This window comes from Ornithorhynchus anatinus, chromosome 17 (assembly GCF_004115215.2).
Source record: "Ornithorhynchus anatinus isolate Pmale09 chromosome 17, mOrnAna1.pri.v4, whole genome shotgun sequence".
NCBI lineage: Eukaryota > Metazoa > Chordata > Mammalia > Monotremata > Ornithorhynchidae > Ornithorhynchus > Ornithorhynchus anatinus.
In genome coordinates, this window is record NC_041744.1 from 12819885 (window position 1) to 12838124 (window position 18240).

The window sequence follows — 18240 nt, forward strand, 5'->3', positions numbered from 1 at the left end:
ATTACTTCCTCTGGAAAATGGGGATTAAGACTGTGAGCCCCACGTGGGGCAACCTGATTACCTTGTATCTACCCCAGCGCTTAGAACAGTGCTTGGCACATAGTAAGCGCTCAACATATACCATCGTTATTATTATTATCATTATTATTAGACCGCTAGTGTCGCTAGCCCTCTCCGGCCCGGCTCTGCTGGCCACCGGGGCGATCCGGAGGGAGGAGGAGGCAGGAGCCTCTATTTGTTACCGAATTGTACATTCCAAGCGCTTAGCACAGTGCTCTGCACATAGTAAGCGCTCAATAAATACTACTGAATAAATGAAAGGAGCCTGGGTTGAGGCTCGAGGCCTAGAGCAGCGGAGTCCGGGCGGAGTTAAGGCGTCCATGCCACAGGGCCGGGGGGGGTCCAGCCATGGGGGTGGGAACCGTGGAGTGTCCAGCCTGGAGGGGGATAATCCGTGCAGAAGGTCCAGTCATGGGGGGTGGTCCAGCTATAAGACGGGGCTCAGAAGGGGTCCACCCATGGCAGGGCCCGGGGAGTGTCCGGCCGGGGGGGCAGTGACGGGACAGGGCTCGAGGAGGGTCCAGTCCTGGGTGGGGGGCAGGTATGGGGAGGTGGTCCAATCATAGGATGGAGGTCAGAAGGGGTCCAGCTATGGGGACGGGGCTGGGTGGGGGGCGTCCAGTCCAGAGGCGGGGCTTGGGGGTCAGGTGTCCGGCCGGGGGTGTCCTCGTGGTCCGGCACAGCTGGCCGGATGATCCGCGCACCTTGGCAAGGGGCCCTTCGGAGCCCGGCCCTGGCTCACACCTCAAGGCATCTCGTTCTTTATTTTCGTCTCTTTTTTTATTATTGTTCTTGTTCCGGAGTGAAAAATTAAAACCTGAGGTGGAGCCCGGGGCCCCGGGAGGGGCAGGGGCGCGGGGGGGGGGGGGGGCGGGGGCGGGGGAAAGAGGGCTTCAAGATCTTCTGGTTGAGCCTTCGCCCCTCCTCAGCTCGGCCGGGAGTGGATCTGACCCAGGCTCGCCCAACCCCGAGCGGCCCCGGGTCTCCTCCAATCCCAGGGCTCAATCTGCCCCAGCCCCATTTACAATATATAGATATTTATATATGCTCATGTAAAATTTTAAAAAAACAAACGAAATTAAATGCCATGAGTTAAACTCTAAATATTATGTACACGCCAATGTACACCTCTGAATAAATTAATACCAATTTGCATATTCTGGGATCCTTAAAGCTTATTTACACAAATTACTATTTATTCCATAAATATCTTATTTCTGTTTTCCCTCGGAAGCTCGGGGAGGGGGTGGCATGGCTGCTCCCCAGGCTGGGGGATTGGGTGGGTGGGGGTTCTGGCTCCCTCTCCCAAGAGCTGGGAGGGAGTAGGGCAGAGTGGGCCAAGTGCTGGCTAAACTCTACCTTGGCTCCTTTCCGCTGCTGAAACCAGGGCAGGATGCCACCCCCGCCCCTCCCCGATTCCTGACCCTTCCCCCAGCCCAGAGCTTGGGGCCAACCTGAGATGCTGGGTGGCCTGGGGTCGACAGGCAGCCCCAAATCTCCCTTTCCTCCTCTGGAGCTGGGGACCACCAATGGGCTGGGGCTCAGGCAAGAGGGCGTGGAGGCGATGACCCTGCCTTCCCCAGACGGCAGCGGCACAGCCAGGCCGGCAGCCCGTGGTGATGCCCACTTTGACGCCGCCGCCGCCAGTCAGACAGGGAGGAGACTCCGGATCCACTGCAGGTGGCCCCAGGTGGCCTCTGGACTGATTCCAGATGGACTCTAGCTCGTCTACAGCTGGATCCCGGGTTCCCTCCAGGTGGACTCCAGATAAGGCTCCCAATTCACTCCAGACTGTCTCAGGCCTACTCCAAGAGCGCCCGAGCGGAAATGCCAGGGTGGTCCGTCTCCTCCGTGCCCGTGTGGGTCAGGTGGGGCTGGGAGACTCGGACTCCAGCTGCCCTCGCTCCTCTCTTAAATAAATACCGACACTGTGCTGTACAAATCCGGGAGCCACAGGACGGGGGTCCAGGGTGGCCTCTCCGGCCTTGGCCGCCCTCACTTGGGCGACTCCCGGCCTGGAGACAGGTCTCTCTGGCTCTCCAGCCCGCTCACCAGTCTCTGGATGTTCTGCAGTTCGCTGGCGGCCTCTTTGGCCGAGACTTTGGGGGACAAGGTGCCCCGGTGGGGGATGCCCAGCTTGTGGAGGGGCAGCTCGGGGAGGGGGCTGGGCTCCCGGCTGCCACCGCCCGGCTTGGCGCTCTCTGCGGCCAGGCTGGTGGTGAGGAGGTTGGTGCTGGGTGGGATGGTGACCGGAATCTGGTAGGGGCTGAAGCGCAGGCGGGGCCGGGCACTGGTTAGGAAGGGGCTGCGGGACAGGGAGCCGGTGGCGGCGGCGGCGGCGGCGGCGGCGGCGGCGGCACTCGTGGCTGGCAGGGCCGAGGCGGCGGCGGCGGCAGCTGCCATGTAGGTGTATGGGTATGGGAAGAGCCCTCCGAAGGTGGGCATCGGGATCCCCTGTGAGAGAAGGACAGCAGAGAGGTCATCACCCACCTGTGGCCCAGAGTGGGGGATGGATGGGGCCTGCCTCCCCTCAACCCAGGCAGAGGGCAGGGGGGCACTAGGCCAGGTGTCAGAGCAGTGGTGGAAGGGCATCTTACGCCCAGAGCAACCCAGAGTTTTCTTCTGCAACCTTTATCTGAAGGCCTGGTTACCTAGACTGAGGCTAGCCCTCACCTACATCCTCCCTCTGGCCAGTAATTCCCTCGCCACAGTCCACCGTTCTCCCACCTTCAAAGTCCTACTAGGTTCTAATCCTGGCTCAGCCACATGCCTGCTGCGTGACCTTGGGCAAATCACTTAACTTCTCTGAGCCTCAGTTGCCTCATCTGGAAAGTGGGGATTAAGACTGTGAGCCCAGTGTGGGACAAGGGACTGTGTCCAACCTGACTAACTTGTTTTTACCTCAGTGCTTAGAACAGTGCTTGGCACTTAGGAAGCGCTTAATAAGTGCCATAATTATTACTAAGATCTTCCCTCGACACCCTCCCTTCTGCATCTCCTATGAGCTTAAGCACCGCCCCTCCCACCCCCCTCCCGCGTCAAAGTGGGCATTTATGTATATTTTCATGTCTGCTTCCCTCTCTAGCCTATAAACTCCTTGTGGGCAGGGATAGTGTCTATCTACTCCATTATATCGTGCTGTCCCAGGTGCTTAATACAATACTCCGCACACAGTAAGTACTCAACAAATGCCACATCGATTGAGGAAAAAAATTCAAGTAACTAAAAAAAGTACCATCAGTCTGTCTCAGAGTTGCCAACTCAATTTTGTTGGATAATCTGCAGGTCTGGTGATCTGAACTAGTTGTGGCCCAGCTGGTTCAGATAATAGGTAGTACAGGCCCAGGAGTCAGAGGACCTGGTTTCTAATTCTGGCTCTGCCATTTGCCTCCTAGACGACTTTGGGCAAGTTGCTTTACTTCTCTGTGCCACAGTTCCCTCATTTGGAAGTGGAGATTCAACACCCGTTCTCCTTCCCCGTTAGATTGTTGAGTCGCATGTGGGACAGGGACTGTGATCTGATTATACTGTATCTACCTCAGGGTATGTAGGGTGCTTGGCATATAGCAAGCACTCAATAAATGTCAAAATTATTACTATCGGCTTTGTGGCCACCAGCTTCTGGATGCAAGCTGAACCAATATTTGGCTCTTGGGGTAGTCCTTCTGGCCATGGGGCTGGGGACCAGGCAATTCCCTGCATTGTGATATCAGTAGTAGGAACCCATGACCTTCCAACTCCAAGGCCCGGGCTCTAGATGGGTTAGAAGAGCAGCTGTGATGGGAAGGGATCCAAAGTCTGGGGGCAGGGTGGAGTGAAAGAGAAGAGACCTAGGGCGGGGTGGGAAGAGTGAGGAATGCAGGAAGGAGGCTAGGCAGAGAGCGGGAAGGAAAAGGAGCATGAACTGATGGACTCTGGAGAGTTGGGAGGAAAGAGGGAATAAAATGAATCAAACCCAAAGAACTCCCTGAGGCCATAACTCATTTCTCTCCTCAAGCATTTATGGAGCACCCACAGGATGCATAAACTGACTAGGTGCCTAGTACTTCTGGGATCCCTTGTTGTATCTCCTTTACCCAGCTAATGGGAATTATTCATAAGGCTTAATGGGATTTCTAAGGTCAGATCTGAATCTGGGGAGAAGGTGGGGAGGAGGAGGAGGAGGAGGAGGAGGAGGAGGAGGAGGCAGGGAAGAGGAAGGGGGAGTGGAGGCAGGAAGATGACCATCCCTCCTCTGAGGCCTAGGAATGGGATGGGAGGGGAGGACTTCAGGCCAGACCCTTGACTGACAAACTTGAGTCAGCTTTGCAATCCCAGAAGGGAGGAAATGGTCAGCAACATGCCCCTGACTCTCGCCTTGATGATCTAGACAAGGGTAAAGAAGAGGTGAAGAGAGATGAAGGACAAAGGAAGGGGCCCTGAGATGGGGTTGGAGCTATTTAACAGTGCTATGTGCCAAGCACTGTTTTAAGCACTGGGGTAGATACAAGTTAAGTTGGACACAGTCCCTGTCCCACATGGGGGTCTGAGAAAAGTGAGCAGTGAGTGTCACATTTTCCCCTAAGGCCGAAGATTCCAAGACCTCGGCTGCTTTGTGTTCCATTACCCAGGAAATCAATTCTCCTCTTTATTTTTATTTTGTTAATTTATCTATTACGGTATTTGTTAAGCACTTACTGTGTGTGAAGCACCATTCTAAGCACTGGGATAGATTAATACATAATAAACTAATAGATACACAGGGAGCATAGTCTAAGTACCAGGGAGTACGATTCAATCCTCATTTTACAGATGAAGTAACTGAGGGACAGAGAACAGGGACAGGGACAGGGACAGAGGGACAGATTTGCCCAAGGTTACATAGACAAGTTGCAAAGTCGGGACTAGACCCCAGGTCCTCTGACTGCAAAGCCCAGGTTCTTTCTACTAGGCCTTGCTATTTCCTTTTTTTAGTGGAGACCGAATCTGAGCGTATGTTACCACTTGTCCGTGTCTCCTCATCTGGAGAATGGGGATAAAATACCTATTTTCTCTCCCTCTTAGGCTGTGACTTCCATGTGGGACAGGGGCTGAGTTTAATTTGATTATCTCATATCTACTTTAATGCCTAGCATGGTGCTTGGCATCATTAATAAATATCATCATTATGTGTGTGTTAGGCAAGGTCTACACTGGCGAAGACAAGCTGGGTGAAGATCTCAGTCATTTAGTCACTCCCCTCCACCAATAGGGTCTGGGTAGGTAGGCCTAACATCTCTGTCTTCAACACTGGGAAATAGTAATGGAGTCTAACTGTGGAGACATCAAAAACAAACAAGGGATTCCAAGATCCCCCAAATGAGGTTTGGGCCCAGTGAAGACCCAGCCTGTGTGCATGTGTACACTCCTTCCCAGCTGCCATTTCAGCATCTCCCCCCCAAGACAGCTTCTGCTCTTCCCTCCCCTGACCCCAAGGCTTCGACGATACAGAGCCTGGGGTGTTCCCACAAACTACCTTGGGGAGCGGAGACTCCGGGTCCCCTGGGTCCAGCCTCAGCCTAACTCTAGCCCCAGCCTAACCCAGCCTGGGTTTAGCCATGGCTCAGCCTAAATTTCAGCCTAATCCAGCCCAGTCTTGCTCAGCCCCGTCCTAACCTCAGTCTGGTCCTTGTCTTGCCTTATGCTGCCAAGTTGCCTCTGACCCATTAGAGACGCCCGACCCTAGCCTCAGCCTAATCCAGCCAAGCCTAGCTCAGGCCAGACCTGGCCTTGGTTTTAGCCCTAACCCATCAGCCTAACCCATCTCAGCCTAGTTTAGCCCAAGCCTCAACCTGACCCAGCCCACCCAGCCCATTCAAAGCCTCAGTCCAACGGAGCCCAGCCTAGCCTCAGCCTAACCCAGCCTGACCTAGCTTTAGCCTGACCCAGACCAGCCTAGCCTCAGCCTAACCCAGATCCAGCCCAGTCTCAGCCTCGCCTAGCCCAGCCTATACTAGCCCACCAACAGCCTTAGCCTAACCCAATCCAGCCCAGCCCAAGCCAGCCTAACATATCCCTAGTTTCAGCCCCACGTAGCCTAGCCCAGCCTTTGCCTAAGCATAACCGCGGTCGAGCATCAGTCCATCCTAGTCCAACCCTGACTTAGCCCAGTCCAGCACTAGCCTGGGAATCACCCAGCCCAGGTCACCCCAGCCTAGCAAAGGACAGCGCGACCCAAGCCAAGCCTCGGCCCAGCTCAGTCCGGTCCTAATCTCAACCGGGCACTGCCCGGTCCAGCCCAGTCTGGCCTTCCCTCAACCAGCTTAATTCAGCTCAGGCAGCTCAGCCCAGGCCAGCCCTATCCTCGGAATGTCCCAGCCCAAATCATCCCAGTCTAGCGCAGGGCAGCCCGCGCCAATCCGAGCCTCAGCCCGGCTCGGCCCGGGCCTAGCCTCAACCGGGCACCGCCCAGTGCGGCCCAGTCCGGCCTTCCCCAACCCGGCCTAATCCAGCCCGGAAAGCTCAGTCCGGCCCAGCCTTCGCCGTAGCCTCCCCCAGGTCGGTCCCCCCTGGCCCAGGGCGGACCCCTCCCCGCTCCGCCGGGCCCCTGCCCCTCAGTGCCCGGGCGCGGGAGCCTTACCTGAGGTGCCAGCACGTGCTGCGAGAGGTGGAAAGGGAAGGGCGCGGCGCTGGCCGCCCCGGGCGAGGAGCCGAGGCCGCCGCCGTCCAGTCCCCCGGCCCCTGCGGCCCCCGCGGCCCCGCCGCCGCCGCCGGCCACCGACGCCAACAGGTGGCCCATGCCCATGGCCGAGAAGGCCCCGGGGCCCATGGCGAACTGTCCCGGGTGCAGGAAGAGCGGCTGCCCGGCGCCCAGGGGCCCGAAGAACTGCTGGCCGTGCAGGTGTCCGGAGAGGGCCAGGCCCTGCAGGTGACCGGCTCCGAGGGGCCCCGCGCTGTCCGTCTGCACCACCAGCGGCGCCAGGCCGGGCTCCTTGGCCTCGCCGGCGGCCTCCTTGCGCGGGCCCCCGACCTCGTCCTTCCTCCGGGCCTCGGCCTTGTCCTTGTCCGGGGCCCTCAGGCCGAAGGGGCCTTCCCCGCCTCCGCCGCCTCCGCCTCCGCCGCCCCCTCCTCCGCCTTCGCCCGGCTCCTTGGCCCGGTCCGGGCTCCGCCGGTCCCGGGCGCGCTGGGGCTCGGCCAGGCGCATGGGGCTGGGGGGCTCCGGGCCCGGGCTCTGCCCCGCCGCGGCCCCCGCACGCTCCTCCCCGGGCCCGGCCCGCTCCGGCTCCGGTTCGCTGTCGGCGACGCACGACTTGTCATCTGCGGAGAGCGGAGGCGGCCGGTCAGGGCCCGGGCCGGGGGCCAGAGAAGGGCAGGGGTCGGGAGACGGGGACTGGACCTGGAAATTGGGGTTGGGCAGCGGGGCGGGGTGGGGGGAGGGCTGGAGGGGTGGGTAGTGGAGGTAGGGGGTCGCCCTGCCGGCCTCAGCCAAAATGCAAAATAAATCTGGGTATTTGTTAAACGCTTACTAGGTGCCGAGCCCTGTTCTAAGGGCCGGGGTAGATACAAGGTCATCAGGTGGTCCCACGGGGAGGGCTCACGGTCTTAATCCCCATTTTACAGAAGAGGTCACTGAGGCCCAGAAAATAATAATAATAATGGTACTTCTTAAGCGCTTACTATGTGCCAAGCACTGTTCTAAGCGTCGGGGTAGATACAAGGTCATCAGGTGGTCTCACGGGGGGGGGGGCGGGGGCGGGGCGCTCAGTCTCAATCCCCATATTACAGGTGAGGTCACTGAGGCCCAGAAAATAATAATAATGGTATTTGTTACGCGCTTACTATGTGCCAAGCACTGTTCCCTCTAAACTGTAAACCCGGTGAGGGCAGGGATTGTCTCTCTTTATTGCTGCACTGTACTCTCCAAGCGCTTAGTACAGTGCTCTGCACACGGTAAGCGCTTAATAAATACGATTGAATGAATGAATGAATGTTCTAAGCGCCGAGATAGACCCAAGGTGATCAGTTTGTCCCGCGGGGACTCACAATCTTAATCCCTATTTTACAGATGAGGTCACTGCGGCCCAGAGAAGAATAATACTACTTACTAGCGAAAGTATTTGTCAGGCGCTTCCTACGTGTCAAGCACTGTTCTGAGCGCCGAGGTGGATACAAGGTAATCGGGTGGTCCCACGAGGGGCTGACAGTCTTAATCCCCACTTTCCAGAGGAGGTCAGTGAGGCCCGGAGAAGCGAAGCGGCCTGCCCAGATTCACCCAGCAGACAAGCTTCGAGTCCGGGATGAGAACCCACGTCCTCCGCCTCCCAAACCCGGTTCCTGGCCACTAAACCACGCTCCGGGTGTCAGGTGTCCGGCCCGGTCCGGTCCCGTCGGGCCCGGCCGCTTACCTCGGCCGCGGTGCAGCCGCAGGGGGCTGGGCTGGGTCCCCGGGGACGGGGGCGGCTCCCGGGCCGGCGGGGGAGGGTCGCAGGACGAAGCGTCCGACTCGGCCCCGTCCCTCTCGGGCTTGCACGGCTGCTCCTCGTACATCCGCAGCGACGGGAGGGTCAGCTGCTTCCTGGGAGCCCGGAGAGAAAGGGCGCGTTATAGAGAGGGGAGGGTCCCTTCTCTTCACCGCTGCCCAGCCCGAGGAGTCCCAGGTTGCCCTCCCCCCACCGCGGTGGGCCCGACCGGGACAGGGGGCGGACAAGGGGAGCGGCTGAGCCCCCCTCCCCAGCCCAGCCGGACGGGGGGCTAGAAGGCCTCGCCCCTTGATCCGCCCTCGGCCTCTCACCTCTTCTCCCGCCGGCCGTTGCCGGTGTCCCTGAAGCCCTTGGCGAAGGGGTTGTTATCAATTTTCAGCTGCGTGATCTGCGGGGGCACCGGACAGCTGTCACGGCGGGCGGTGGCTAGGGGGTTAACCGCAGTCGCCATCCCAGCCTCCCCACCCCTTGCAGCCCCCCTCCCCACTCACTGTTCCCTCCCAGGGCAGACCCCGGCCTTGGGATCCGAGGAGAGCGAGGTAGATTGGCCGAGGGGGGCGGGGGTCTCCCTTCTTCCGTCGCCCACCCAGTTTTCCCGCTAAAATAACCCTGGGTCAGGCCTCCCCGCGATGCTATTCATTCATTCATCCATTCAATCGTATTTATTGGGCGCTTACTGTGTGCAGAGCACTGTACTAAGCGCGTAGATACAACCTCTCCTCCCGCCCTCCCGGTCTCCGGTCCTGAATCCCATTCTCACCGGCGGGACTCAAGAAGGGAGAGACCCAGGCCCACCAGCCGGCTCTTGCGGGGGGAATGGGGAGGGGTGCGGGGGCTCCCCGGGGCTGCGGGAGGGGGAAGGGGCCTGCGGGTCGTGGGGGCGGGGGGCGTCCAAGCGTTGGCACCTTGTCGTTCTGGTAGGCGGTGACGGCGATGAAGTCGGTCTCCGGGAACACGTAGGTGCGGAAGGTGCTGTAGGGCAGCTTCAAGATATCGTTGGCCCGCACGATGTGGAAACGCGGCTGGTACTTATGCATGGAGTTCAGGATGGTCTGCGGGCGGAGGGGCGAGTCAGGGACCACCCGCCATCCCGCGCCCTCTCCACCTCCCGGGCTCCCAGAGATGTCTCTTTTCTTTTCTTCCCCCCCACCCCATTCTCCTTTAGCTTCTAGACGCCCTTCGCTCCGCTGTCCCTCGCCCCCGGCCCAGGCGGATCGGGGAGATCGGTTCCAGGAGGCAGAAGGCCCAGTCCTGCTCTGCCCCCTTGCCCCTTCTCCTGGTGAAGCGGAATAGCGGGTTTTTTCCCCGCCGTCCTCGCCCTCCGACCTCTCCTGGCGCCCGCCCCGACCCATTTCATAAGAAAGGGCTTACGCGGCATTCAAACTCCGTGCCTCAGTTGCCTCCTCTGTAAAATGGGGATTAAGACTTTGAGCCCCAGGTGGGACAACCTGATTACTTCGTATCCACCCCAGAGTTTAGAACAGTGCTTGGGACATAGTAAGCGCTTAACAAATGCTATTATTATCATTATTATTATTATCCTGGGGTCTCCCCTCCCTAACTCCCCTTGGGGCGGAGGACGGGGGTGGGGGGTGGGGGGCTCAGAGCGTTCGCGCCTCTTTTCCGCCCCCGTCCTACTGAGGAGCCGGTGGGGGTCTGCTGGCCTTGCCCCGGGGAGAGTGAAGGGGGGGAGAGGGTCTCCCACGCCCCCGGCCCAGGCTGGTACCGTCTGGGACTGCGACCACCATTAGAGGCCCGGTGGGGAGGGTGAATGGAGATAGAGGCCGCGTTGGGGTCAGGCTCCTCTTCTTTTCTACTTTACCCCCGCCCAGGCCGGGCCGGGGTCGGGGGGCTGGTGGACTGTGATCGGTAAAACAGAGCCGAGTTCGGGGTTGGAACCTCCGATCTTCGGACTTATCTCCCTCCCCTTCCCCGGAGAAGATTTTTCCCGGGAGGGCTGAAGGGAGGGAGAGCTGCGGACGGTAAAGAGAAGGTTCCCCCCCCCCATTTCCACCCGCCGTATACCGAGGGCGCCGCCTGCTCCTCTCTGCTCGGCCAAGGGCCGATCCGATTCCCAGGGGCAGAGGCCTGGGGTCAAGGCAGGGCTTCGGGCTTTCCCTGCGAGGCTCCGGCTCCGGCTCCGCCTCCCCGGCCCCCGCCCCGCACTCTGTTTGACCCCTGCCGGATCGCAGCTCTGCGGGGGGAAAGTGGAAGCGGTAGGCCCGGAGCCCGAGGCATAAGGAGCGTCTGGGGAAAACTGGGAGAGGCTGGGACAAACTGGGAGAGTTCGGGGCCGGAGCCCCGGAGAGGAGGTGGCATCCACGATCGGCCCCGAGGTTGAGACGAGGGGACAGGCCCCCCAGCCCGGCCCAGAGAGACGTCTCTTGGGTCAGCCCCTCTTCCCACCCGAGGTCGGGTCTCAATAATTATAATTATGATATTTGTTTAAGCGCTTACTAGGTGCCAAGCGCCGTCCTAAGATCTGGGGGTAGATACAAGGTAATCAGGTTGTCCCGCGTGGGGCTCACAGTCTTAATCCCCATTTTCCAGAGGAGGCGAAGAGACGTTCAGTGGTTTGCCCAAGGTCACACAGCAGACAAGTGTTGGAGCCGGGATTGGAAACCCACGTCCTCTGACTCCTAAAACGGTCCCCTTGCCACTAAGCCACGCTGCTCCTAGATCTTCATGAGGGGCAGGGGAGGGGAACAGACTGGTAACAACGCGCAGGCTGCCAACCCCATTCCCCGGCATCCGCCTACTCTGTTATATCTACCCCAGTCCTCGGTAAACAGTGCTGAGCACATAGTAAGCACCTAACGAATATCACAGTATTTGGTACTGCGGGGGTGGAGAAGGAGAGGCGGGACCGAGGTAAACCGGGGTCCCCAAGGGCTCGGGTCTAAGGCGTTCCGGGAAAGGCCGTTGGGCTAAAGCGCGGGGGTCAGCTCGGAAGGGGAGACCAAGAAGGTCAGAAACCTCCCGGGATCCAGCAAGTCGTCCGCATCGACGTCCCCTTCCTCCCCGCGTTCCCCCACCTCGCCCCCGGGCGCAGGGTCCGGTGGCCCCGGGCACTCACGAAGCCGTGCTTGTCCGAGATGTTGTTGGTGAGTTTGAGCTTGTGGAAGGCCACGGGCTTGGCCATCCACTGCTCGCCGGTGGCCGGGCTGTCCGGGTGGATGTACATGCGTTTGGGCATTTCGGGGTCCGCCTTGCCCGCCACCATCCAGCGCGAGTTGTGGAACTTGTAGCGGCAGTCGTCGGCGGCCACGATGTCCATGAGCAGGATATACTTGGCCTTTTTGTCCAGGCCGCTGACCCGCACCTTAAACGGTGGGAACATCCGCCTGGGATGAGGGGGAGACACGAGGGTTGAGACGGGGGTGGGGGCGGCCGGGGCGACTCGCCCCTCACCCCCTACCACCCTTAACTCCTCTCCCACCCTCGGCGGCCTCTTCCCCGAGTGGGGCCCGGAACCCAGGTAACCGGGTCCCCCGCCTGACCGTGTCTACACAAGCGGAATCAGTCGGTAATTTCAGCAGAAAGGCCGGCCCGTCGCTTCCAAGTTCCCCGGGCGACTGAAGCCAAAACACCCGTGAGTTCTGCAGAAAATCCCCGGAATGGACGGGCGAGTTTCCATGGGCAGAGGGAGGTGCCAAACTGGGGAGACTCTCCGGAGAATTCCGGGTGAGCGGAGGACTTTCGAACGAGGTATTCAGAGCAGTGCCAGCCCTTTTTTTCCCCTTTCTTTCTTTCTGGCTGGAATGCTCCAGGAATAACCTCAGTCTTCCGCTTCCCTTTACTCGTGGAGACCCGGCCTGGGTCTTCTCGGCGCCGGGGGCGGTGGGGCGGAAATCAGGGGGGCCTAAGCCTGCGCTTCGGAGGCGGGATGAGTTTCGGGGACCCGGGAGGGGCTTGGGGTCCCCGGCAGGGCTGTTCCGAGAGTCCCGACAGGTCCGGTCTAGTGCCCCTCGAGAAACAAACCGCCGAGCTCGGAGAAATTCGCTCTCCGTCTTTTTTCCCCCCCAGTTCCATCAGGGCCGGGCCGCCTCACTCCATGGCGACTTGACCCCGGAGTCCCGGAGTCCCGGAGTCCCGGCCGACGAGGAGAGACAGCGTCCTTCCAGGGCCCCGGGTCTCCCGGGGAAAGCGAGGGGGACACGGGCAGAAGTGGGGAAGGGGGCAGAGAGGTCAAGGAGCGGGTGGGAGTCGGGCCGGGCCCCAGCCCAGATTCTCGGGACCCTCGGCCTCCCGCCCCCCCTCCCAGCCTCAGGCTCCAGCCCCAGGTTCCAGGCCCAGCCCCCAAGGCTCCAGCCTCCTGGCCCGCTGTGTCCGGGCCTCCCACCCTCCCGGCCGGGCCTGCAGCTCCGAGCCTCTCGCAGACTTCGGCTGGGGCGGAAACACTCGCGTTTGTCGTCGTTGGTTTGTCTATTGTAGTTAGATTTTTATATTTTCGTTTGTTTCTAATAAAAAAAAATGAAAACTCTCTCCCCAAGAAAAAGGGAAAAAGAAAATCCAAACTTGGCTTTCTTTCTGTTTCTGGGAAGGGCTTTTCAGGCTCCGTCTCCGGGGAACGAATCGGACCCACCGGGGCGAAGGGAGAGCAGGGAAGGGGCAGAGGTCAACCCAGCGCCGTCAGAGGACGGACAGAAACCGGGCAAACGCGGACAGACGGACTGGACGGAAGCCGGGCAGTCGGACTGGACAGAAGGCGGACAGCAGAACTGGAAAGAAGTCGGCCAGACCCGGACAGCAAGACTGGACAGAAGCAAGGAAGACCCGGGCAAGCGAACTGGCCCGAAGGCGGGCAGCAGGACCGGCCCGAAGTCGGGAAGGAGGACTGGCCCGAAGTCGGGCAGCAGGACTGGAAAGAAGCCGGCCAGACCCGGACAGCAAGACTGGACAGACGCCGGGAAGACTTGAGCATCTGGACTGGAAAGAAGCCGGTCAGACCCGGACAGCCGGACCGGACAAGTAGCCGGATAGGGATGGGGCCACGGGGGCGGGGAGGAGGCGAGAACGGGGAAGGGGCTTCCCCCGGACAGCAGCGGGAGCGGCGGCGGCGGCGGCGGCGGCGGACACGACAAAACTGAAAATAACAAAGTCAAAAGCGACAGGACAATAGCGGTAGGGACAGCGACGCTTCTCGGGGCCAGAGCGAAGCGGGACCCCGAACCCCGGGCCGGCGGAGCCAGGGGAGCGGCCGAGTCCGCACCTCGGGGCGGTCGGTCCCCGGCCGTCGTCCCGCCTCGGCCCCCGCCGCTCCCTCCGGCCCCGACCTCCCCTCGCCCCGGCCCCCCGGCCCCGCGGGCTCCTACCTCCCGGACTTGGTGATGACCATCTCGGTGCCCAGTTTGTGGAACTGGTCCCACAGCTCCTTGGCCTCCAGGGTCACCTTGGGGTCATCGTCCACTTCGTCCTCGGGCTCCAGGGTCTTGAGGGAGCGCAGGTGGGCGGCCTGCGGATGGTGGCCCAGCGCCGAGACGTGCAGTCCGGCCTCGGCCGCCGCCGCCGCCGCCGCCGCCGCCGCCGCCGCCGCTCCGGCCAGGCCCGGGTCCGGCAGCGGCTTGGTCAGCGCGGCGGGCGGCAGCGCCAGCGCCGGGAAGAAGGAGGGCTGCGCGGCCGCCAGGAAGGCGGACATGGGGAAGTCGGCGGGCCGGGGAGCGTGGAAGGAGTGGTAAGCCATGACTGACCCCGCGAACGCCGTCTCTCTCATCGGTGCATCCGGAGGGCCGGGCTGGACCGGGCTGCACCGGGCTGCACCGGGCTGAGCCGGACCGGGCTGCTGAGCCGGACCGGGCTGCAGAGCCGGACCGGGCTGCAGAGCCGGACCGGGCTGCAGCGGGCTGCAGAGCCGGGCCGGGCTGCACCGGGCTGAGCCGGACCTGGCTGCACCGGGCTGGGCTGGAGCGGGGCTCCGGGCCGGCGGCGGCGGTCAGTCCTTTGTGCCGGCCGGGGAGCGGCGCTTCCCGGCCCGCCGCGCCGCGCCCTCGGCTCCTCTCCGCCCGCTGTGGGCCGCCCTGGCCCCCTTCCCGGCCGGCGGGGAGCCGGGCTGCGGGGCGCTGCGGGGCGCGGCGGGGCGGCGGGCGGGGCGCGGCGGGGCGGCGGCGGGGCGGCGGCGGGGCGGCGGGGCAGGACCGGCCGGCTCCGGCGCCGGCCACCACGCAAAAGTGGTTAGATCTTGTCGTGATCTCTGGAAAACTGTGAGGATCTCACATGTCCTTCCTTCTCTGATCCCCCCTGCGCTAACGAGCCAGGCCCCCTTGATTGCTGATTTTACGCTTTTTGGACCAATTGTGGCTCTCCGGGGGCGGGGTTTTGACAGCTCCGGCCGAGCTGGGCCGGGAAGGGGGGGGCCGGGAGAAGGTGTCGAGAGCAGCGGCAGTAAGAAAACATGTCAACAGAATAAAATATTAACCAATGACGGGCCGGCAGGGCCCCCAGACCCCACCCCCTGCCCCAGCCCCCTCCCCCCGGCTCTTCTCTGCACAGCCGCCCCGGCAAGGGCCGGGCAGGGTCGGGGAACTGGAGACTTTGGGGGGGGGGGGGGGAGGGGAGCAGGGAGTAAAGGGGGAGGGGGCCCGAGAGAGGGGGAAGGGAAGAAAGAGTGGGGTGGGGGTGAATGGGGGGGGTGATAGAGAAGGAGAAGGAAAGGGGAGAGCCCCGGGGTGCTAGCGAAGACGCCTCCGTCCTGGGGCTACCGGGATCCGGGCCTTGGAGCCTCCCGATCGCTCCTCCGCAAGTACAAAGCATTCACACTGGCCCGGGGGGCCCGGCCAGGGCTGGGGCGGGGAGAGGAGAGGAGAGGGAAGAAGAGAGAAGAGGAGAGAGGGAGAAAGGAAAGGAGAGAAGAGGACAGGACGGGGAGGAGAGAAGAGAAGAGCAAAGGAGAGGTGAAGAGAGGAGAGGTGATAGAGGATTGGAGTCTGAAGAGGAGAGAAGAGGAGAGAGGAGAGAAAGGGGGAGGTAGAGAGGAGAGGAGAGTGGATAGGAGAAAAGTGGAGAGCGAAGGAGAGGTAGAGAGAAGAGAGGGTAGAAGAGGGGAGAGTGAATAGGAAAAAAGTGGAGAGCAAAGAAGCGGTAGAGAGGAGAGAGGAGGGGAGAGCGAATAGGAGAAAAGTGGAGAGCGAAGGAGAGGTAGAGAGAAGAGAGGATAGAGGAGGGGACAGGAGAAAAGAGGAGAGAGGAGAGCAAAGGGGAGGTGAAGAGAAGACGTGATAGAGGATTGGAGTGAATGGGATAAAAGGGGAAGGAGTGGGGGACCCCAGGAAGCGAGGGACCCCCGGCTTCTCCGCACCCTCCCGGATGCAGAGGATGGGATGTCCCGGGGTATCCCTCTCCTCCCGTCCTCCCTCGTTTCCTGGTCACCCTTTCCTCCCGGGCCCATCTCCTCTCCGCCGGGAGGGCGCAGGCAGGAGGCGCCGGACGCCCTGTTGGTGCCACCGGAGGCCGAGGCAAAGCGGGGCGCGGGACCCCCCCCCCCTCCGGGGCCCGCCCGCCCCGCGCCCCGCGCCCCGCCAGGGATGCCCGCCCAGGGATGCCCGGCCCGGGCCGAGGCGCAGCGGGCCAAGCGGATGGAGCCGCGCGAAGCCGAGCCGAAGCGAGCCGAGCCGGGTGAGTGGCGGCGGGGGTCCCGGGCCGAGGGGGCGGCGGGGCCAACTGGCTCCCGACCCCCGGGGAAGCGGAGGTGAAGGCCGGGAGCCGGGGACGCCCCCGCCCCGCACCAGCGCCCCGCGTCCCATCGCAGCCGGGACCGGGACACAGAGGATCCAAGGGAGAGATCTCTGGACGGATCTCCGGATCTCCAAGCGGGGACCCCTGATGCTGCTTCGTGTGTCGTCCTCCCCCCCCCCCCCCCCCCCGCCGTCCCACCCGCAATTTCCCCCGGGCCGGCAGGTTGGTCCCCAGACGGCAGCCCCGCAGGAAACCGGGTCACCTCCCGCATCCTCTGCGGGCGGACCCGGGGCGGGGAGGCGGCTGGAGGCGAGGGATTCCCAGCCCTGGAGTTAATTAATTACGGTATTTGTTAAGCGCTTACTATGTGCCAAGCACTGTTCTAGTTTCCTTCCGTCCCCTCCCCGCCTCCAGGCCGGGAGACTTTGTTACCCACAGCTTGGGGGGTTGCGGGGGGCTCGATGTCCCGGACATTTGATCAGCACCTCGAACGGTATTTCTGATGTGCGTTGGGGTCTACCGCGTCCATCTGAACCCCCGGACCCGCAGCTTAGGGTCCGTCTGAGCCCCCGGGCCCGCAATTTGCGCAGCCGGCGGGGATTCGGCCTCTCGTTTCCCGCCCTCCTCTCCCGCACGGCGGGTGCGGAAATTCTCTCCGATCGGGAAGCGAAGACAACGAGATCCAGGTGCCGAACAACCTCTCTGGGCTCTCTCCGTGCAGATTTAGACGGTTCATCCCGTGTAGGAATCGGTTACACACCCCGTGGAGTGTATGTTGCCTTCACTTCGTCCCATGGCCTCTTATCTGCACCCTATCCGGCATCTGTACAAACGGACCGTACAGTATGTAATTATATTCAGCTCGTGAAATTCATATTTCCTTATCTTCATTCCGAACATAGCCTGAACAGAGCCTATTTTATACGCCGATACGGCTCAGAACATTTGGAGCTAGTTCAGTAAATAATTACAGACTTTATAATGACATAGTATATTATTATACATTTATTCCAAATCGAACGCAAGAGAGCATTATACGAGGTCTAGAGAGTATTTGTTTTATTCCCCTCGTAGAATGCAAGTTATCCGCAAAGTGCGGTGTACAATCCTATCCGTTCCGTGCAGGACTTGGGTCTCCTCAGCAGATACGAAGTACTGAACGCTATACACGTCTTGTATGCACACCTAAGTACACCTACTGTGCGCACTTCAGACGCCCTACACTTCAAAATTTACGAACTCCAATTCTCATCGTGTTACTCGTACCGTATACAGCGTATGGACTTATGCGCAGCTTGTACATAATTATTCATTCATTCATTCAATCGTATTTATTGAGGACTGTACTGAGCGCTTGATTAATTACGTTAAATGTAGCCTGTACCATTCGTGCTTTATAAATTCAGGAGAGTTGCTTAACGCCTCCAATCTACGCATATTTATTCTGCTCAGAGCTGACCGCTACTTACACTCTGAAAGTGTGTTACAACCAGTCTGCGTAGTCATTGCAATTGCACATGATTTATATGTCTATAAAAATATATATGATCGTATACATTTGTATACGTATATATGTATCTACAGACAGTTATATATGGCTCTATATATGTGTTCGTATACACACACGCGCGCGCAGATATTTATGTATCTCCTACCCCCACGCCACATGAAAGGCAGTTGCAGGATATGTTAAACTGTGAAAATATGGATGAAGTGCAGGTCTCGTCGCGTTCTGTCCGGACCTGCCGCCTCCACCTCGGCGGAGTCCGTCCGAGCGGGAAAGAGTAACGCGCCCGGCCCCGGTGCGGCCCCGGTGCGGCACCGGAGGGCGCAAAACCCTCTGCGTTCCGCTGGGCTCCCGGGCCTGGCCCTCAGGGCCGGGGAGCCGGTAGGGCCAGGTCAGCCTGCGCTTGGCTCCAACCTCTTCGAACCTGCAGCTCCGGCCCCGGCCTGCGCCCCTGCCCTGCCCCGCCCCGCCCTGCCCTGCGACGGCCCCCGGTGCTCATCGAGCCTGCGGGCGGGGCGGGCGAGAGGGGCCGGTCCCTGGGGGACAGCGGGGGCTGGGGTCCCG

General features: G+C 61.1%; 1 protein-coding gene across 1 annotated transcript; it reads right to left on the reverse strand.

Moving 5' to 3' along the window:
- Positions 1–1138: 1138 nt before the first annotated feature.
- Positions 1139–14510, reverse strand: TBX2 (T-box transcription factor 2). The gene is made up of 7 exons (XM_029082622.2): positions 13814–14510; positions 11575–11842; positions 9404–9550; positions 8810–8886; positions 8424–8593; positions 6659–7335; positions 1139–2514 (listed from the first exon to the last, which is right to left on the reverse strand). Exons 1-7 carry the CDS (start codon positions 14209–14211, stop codon positions 2056–2058), a joined length of 2196 nt encoding a protein of 731 aa, XP_028938455.1. The 5' UTR covers positions 14212–14510; the 3' UTR covers positions 1139–2055.
- Between the last annotated feature and the right edge of the window lie 3730 nt (positions 14511–18240).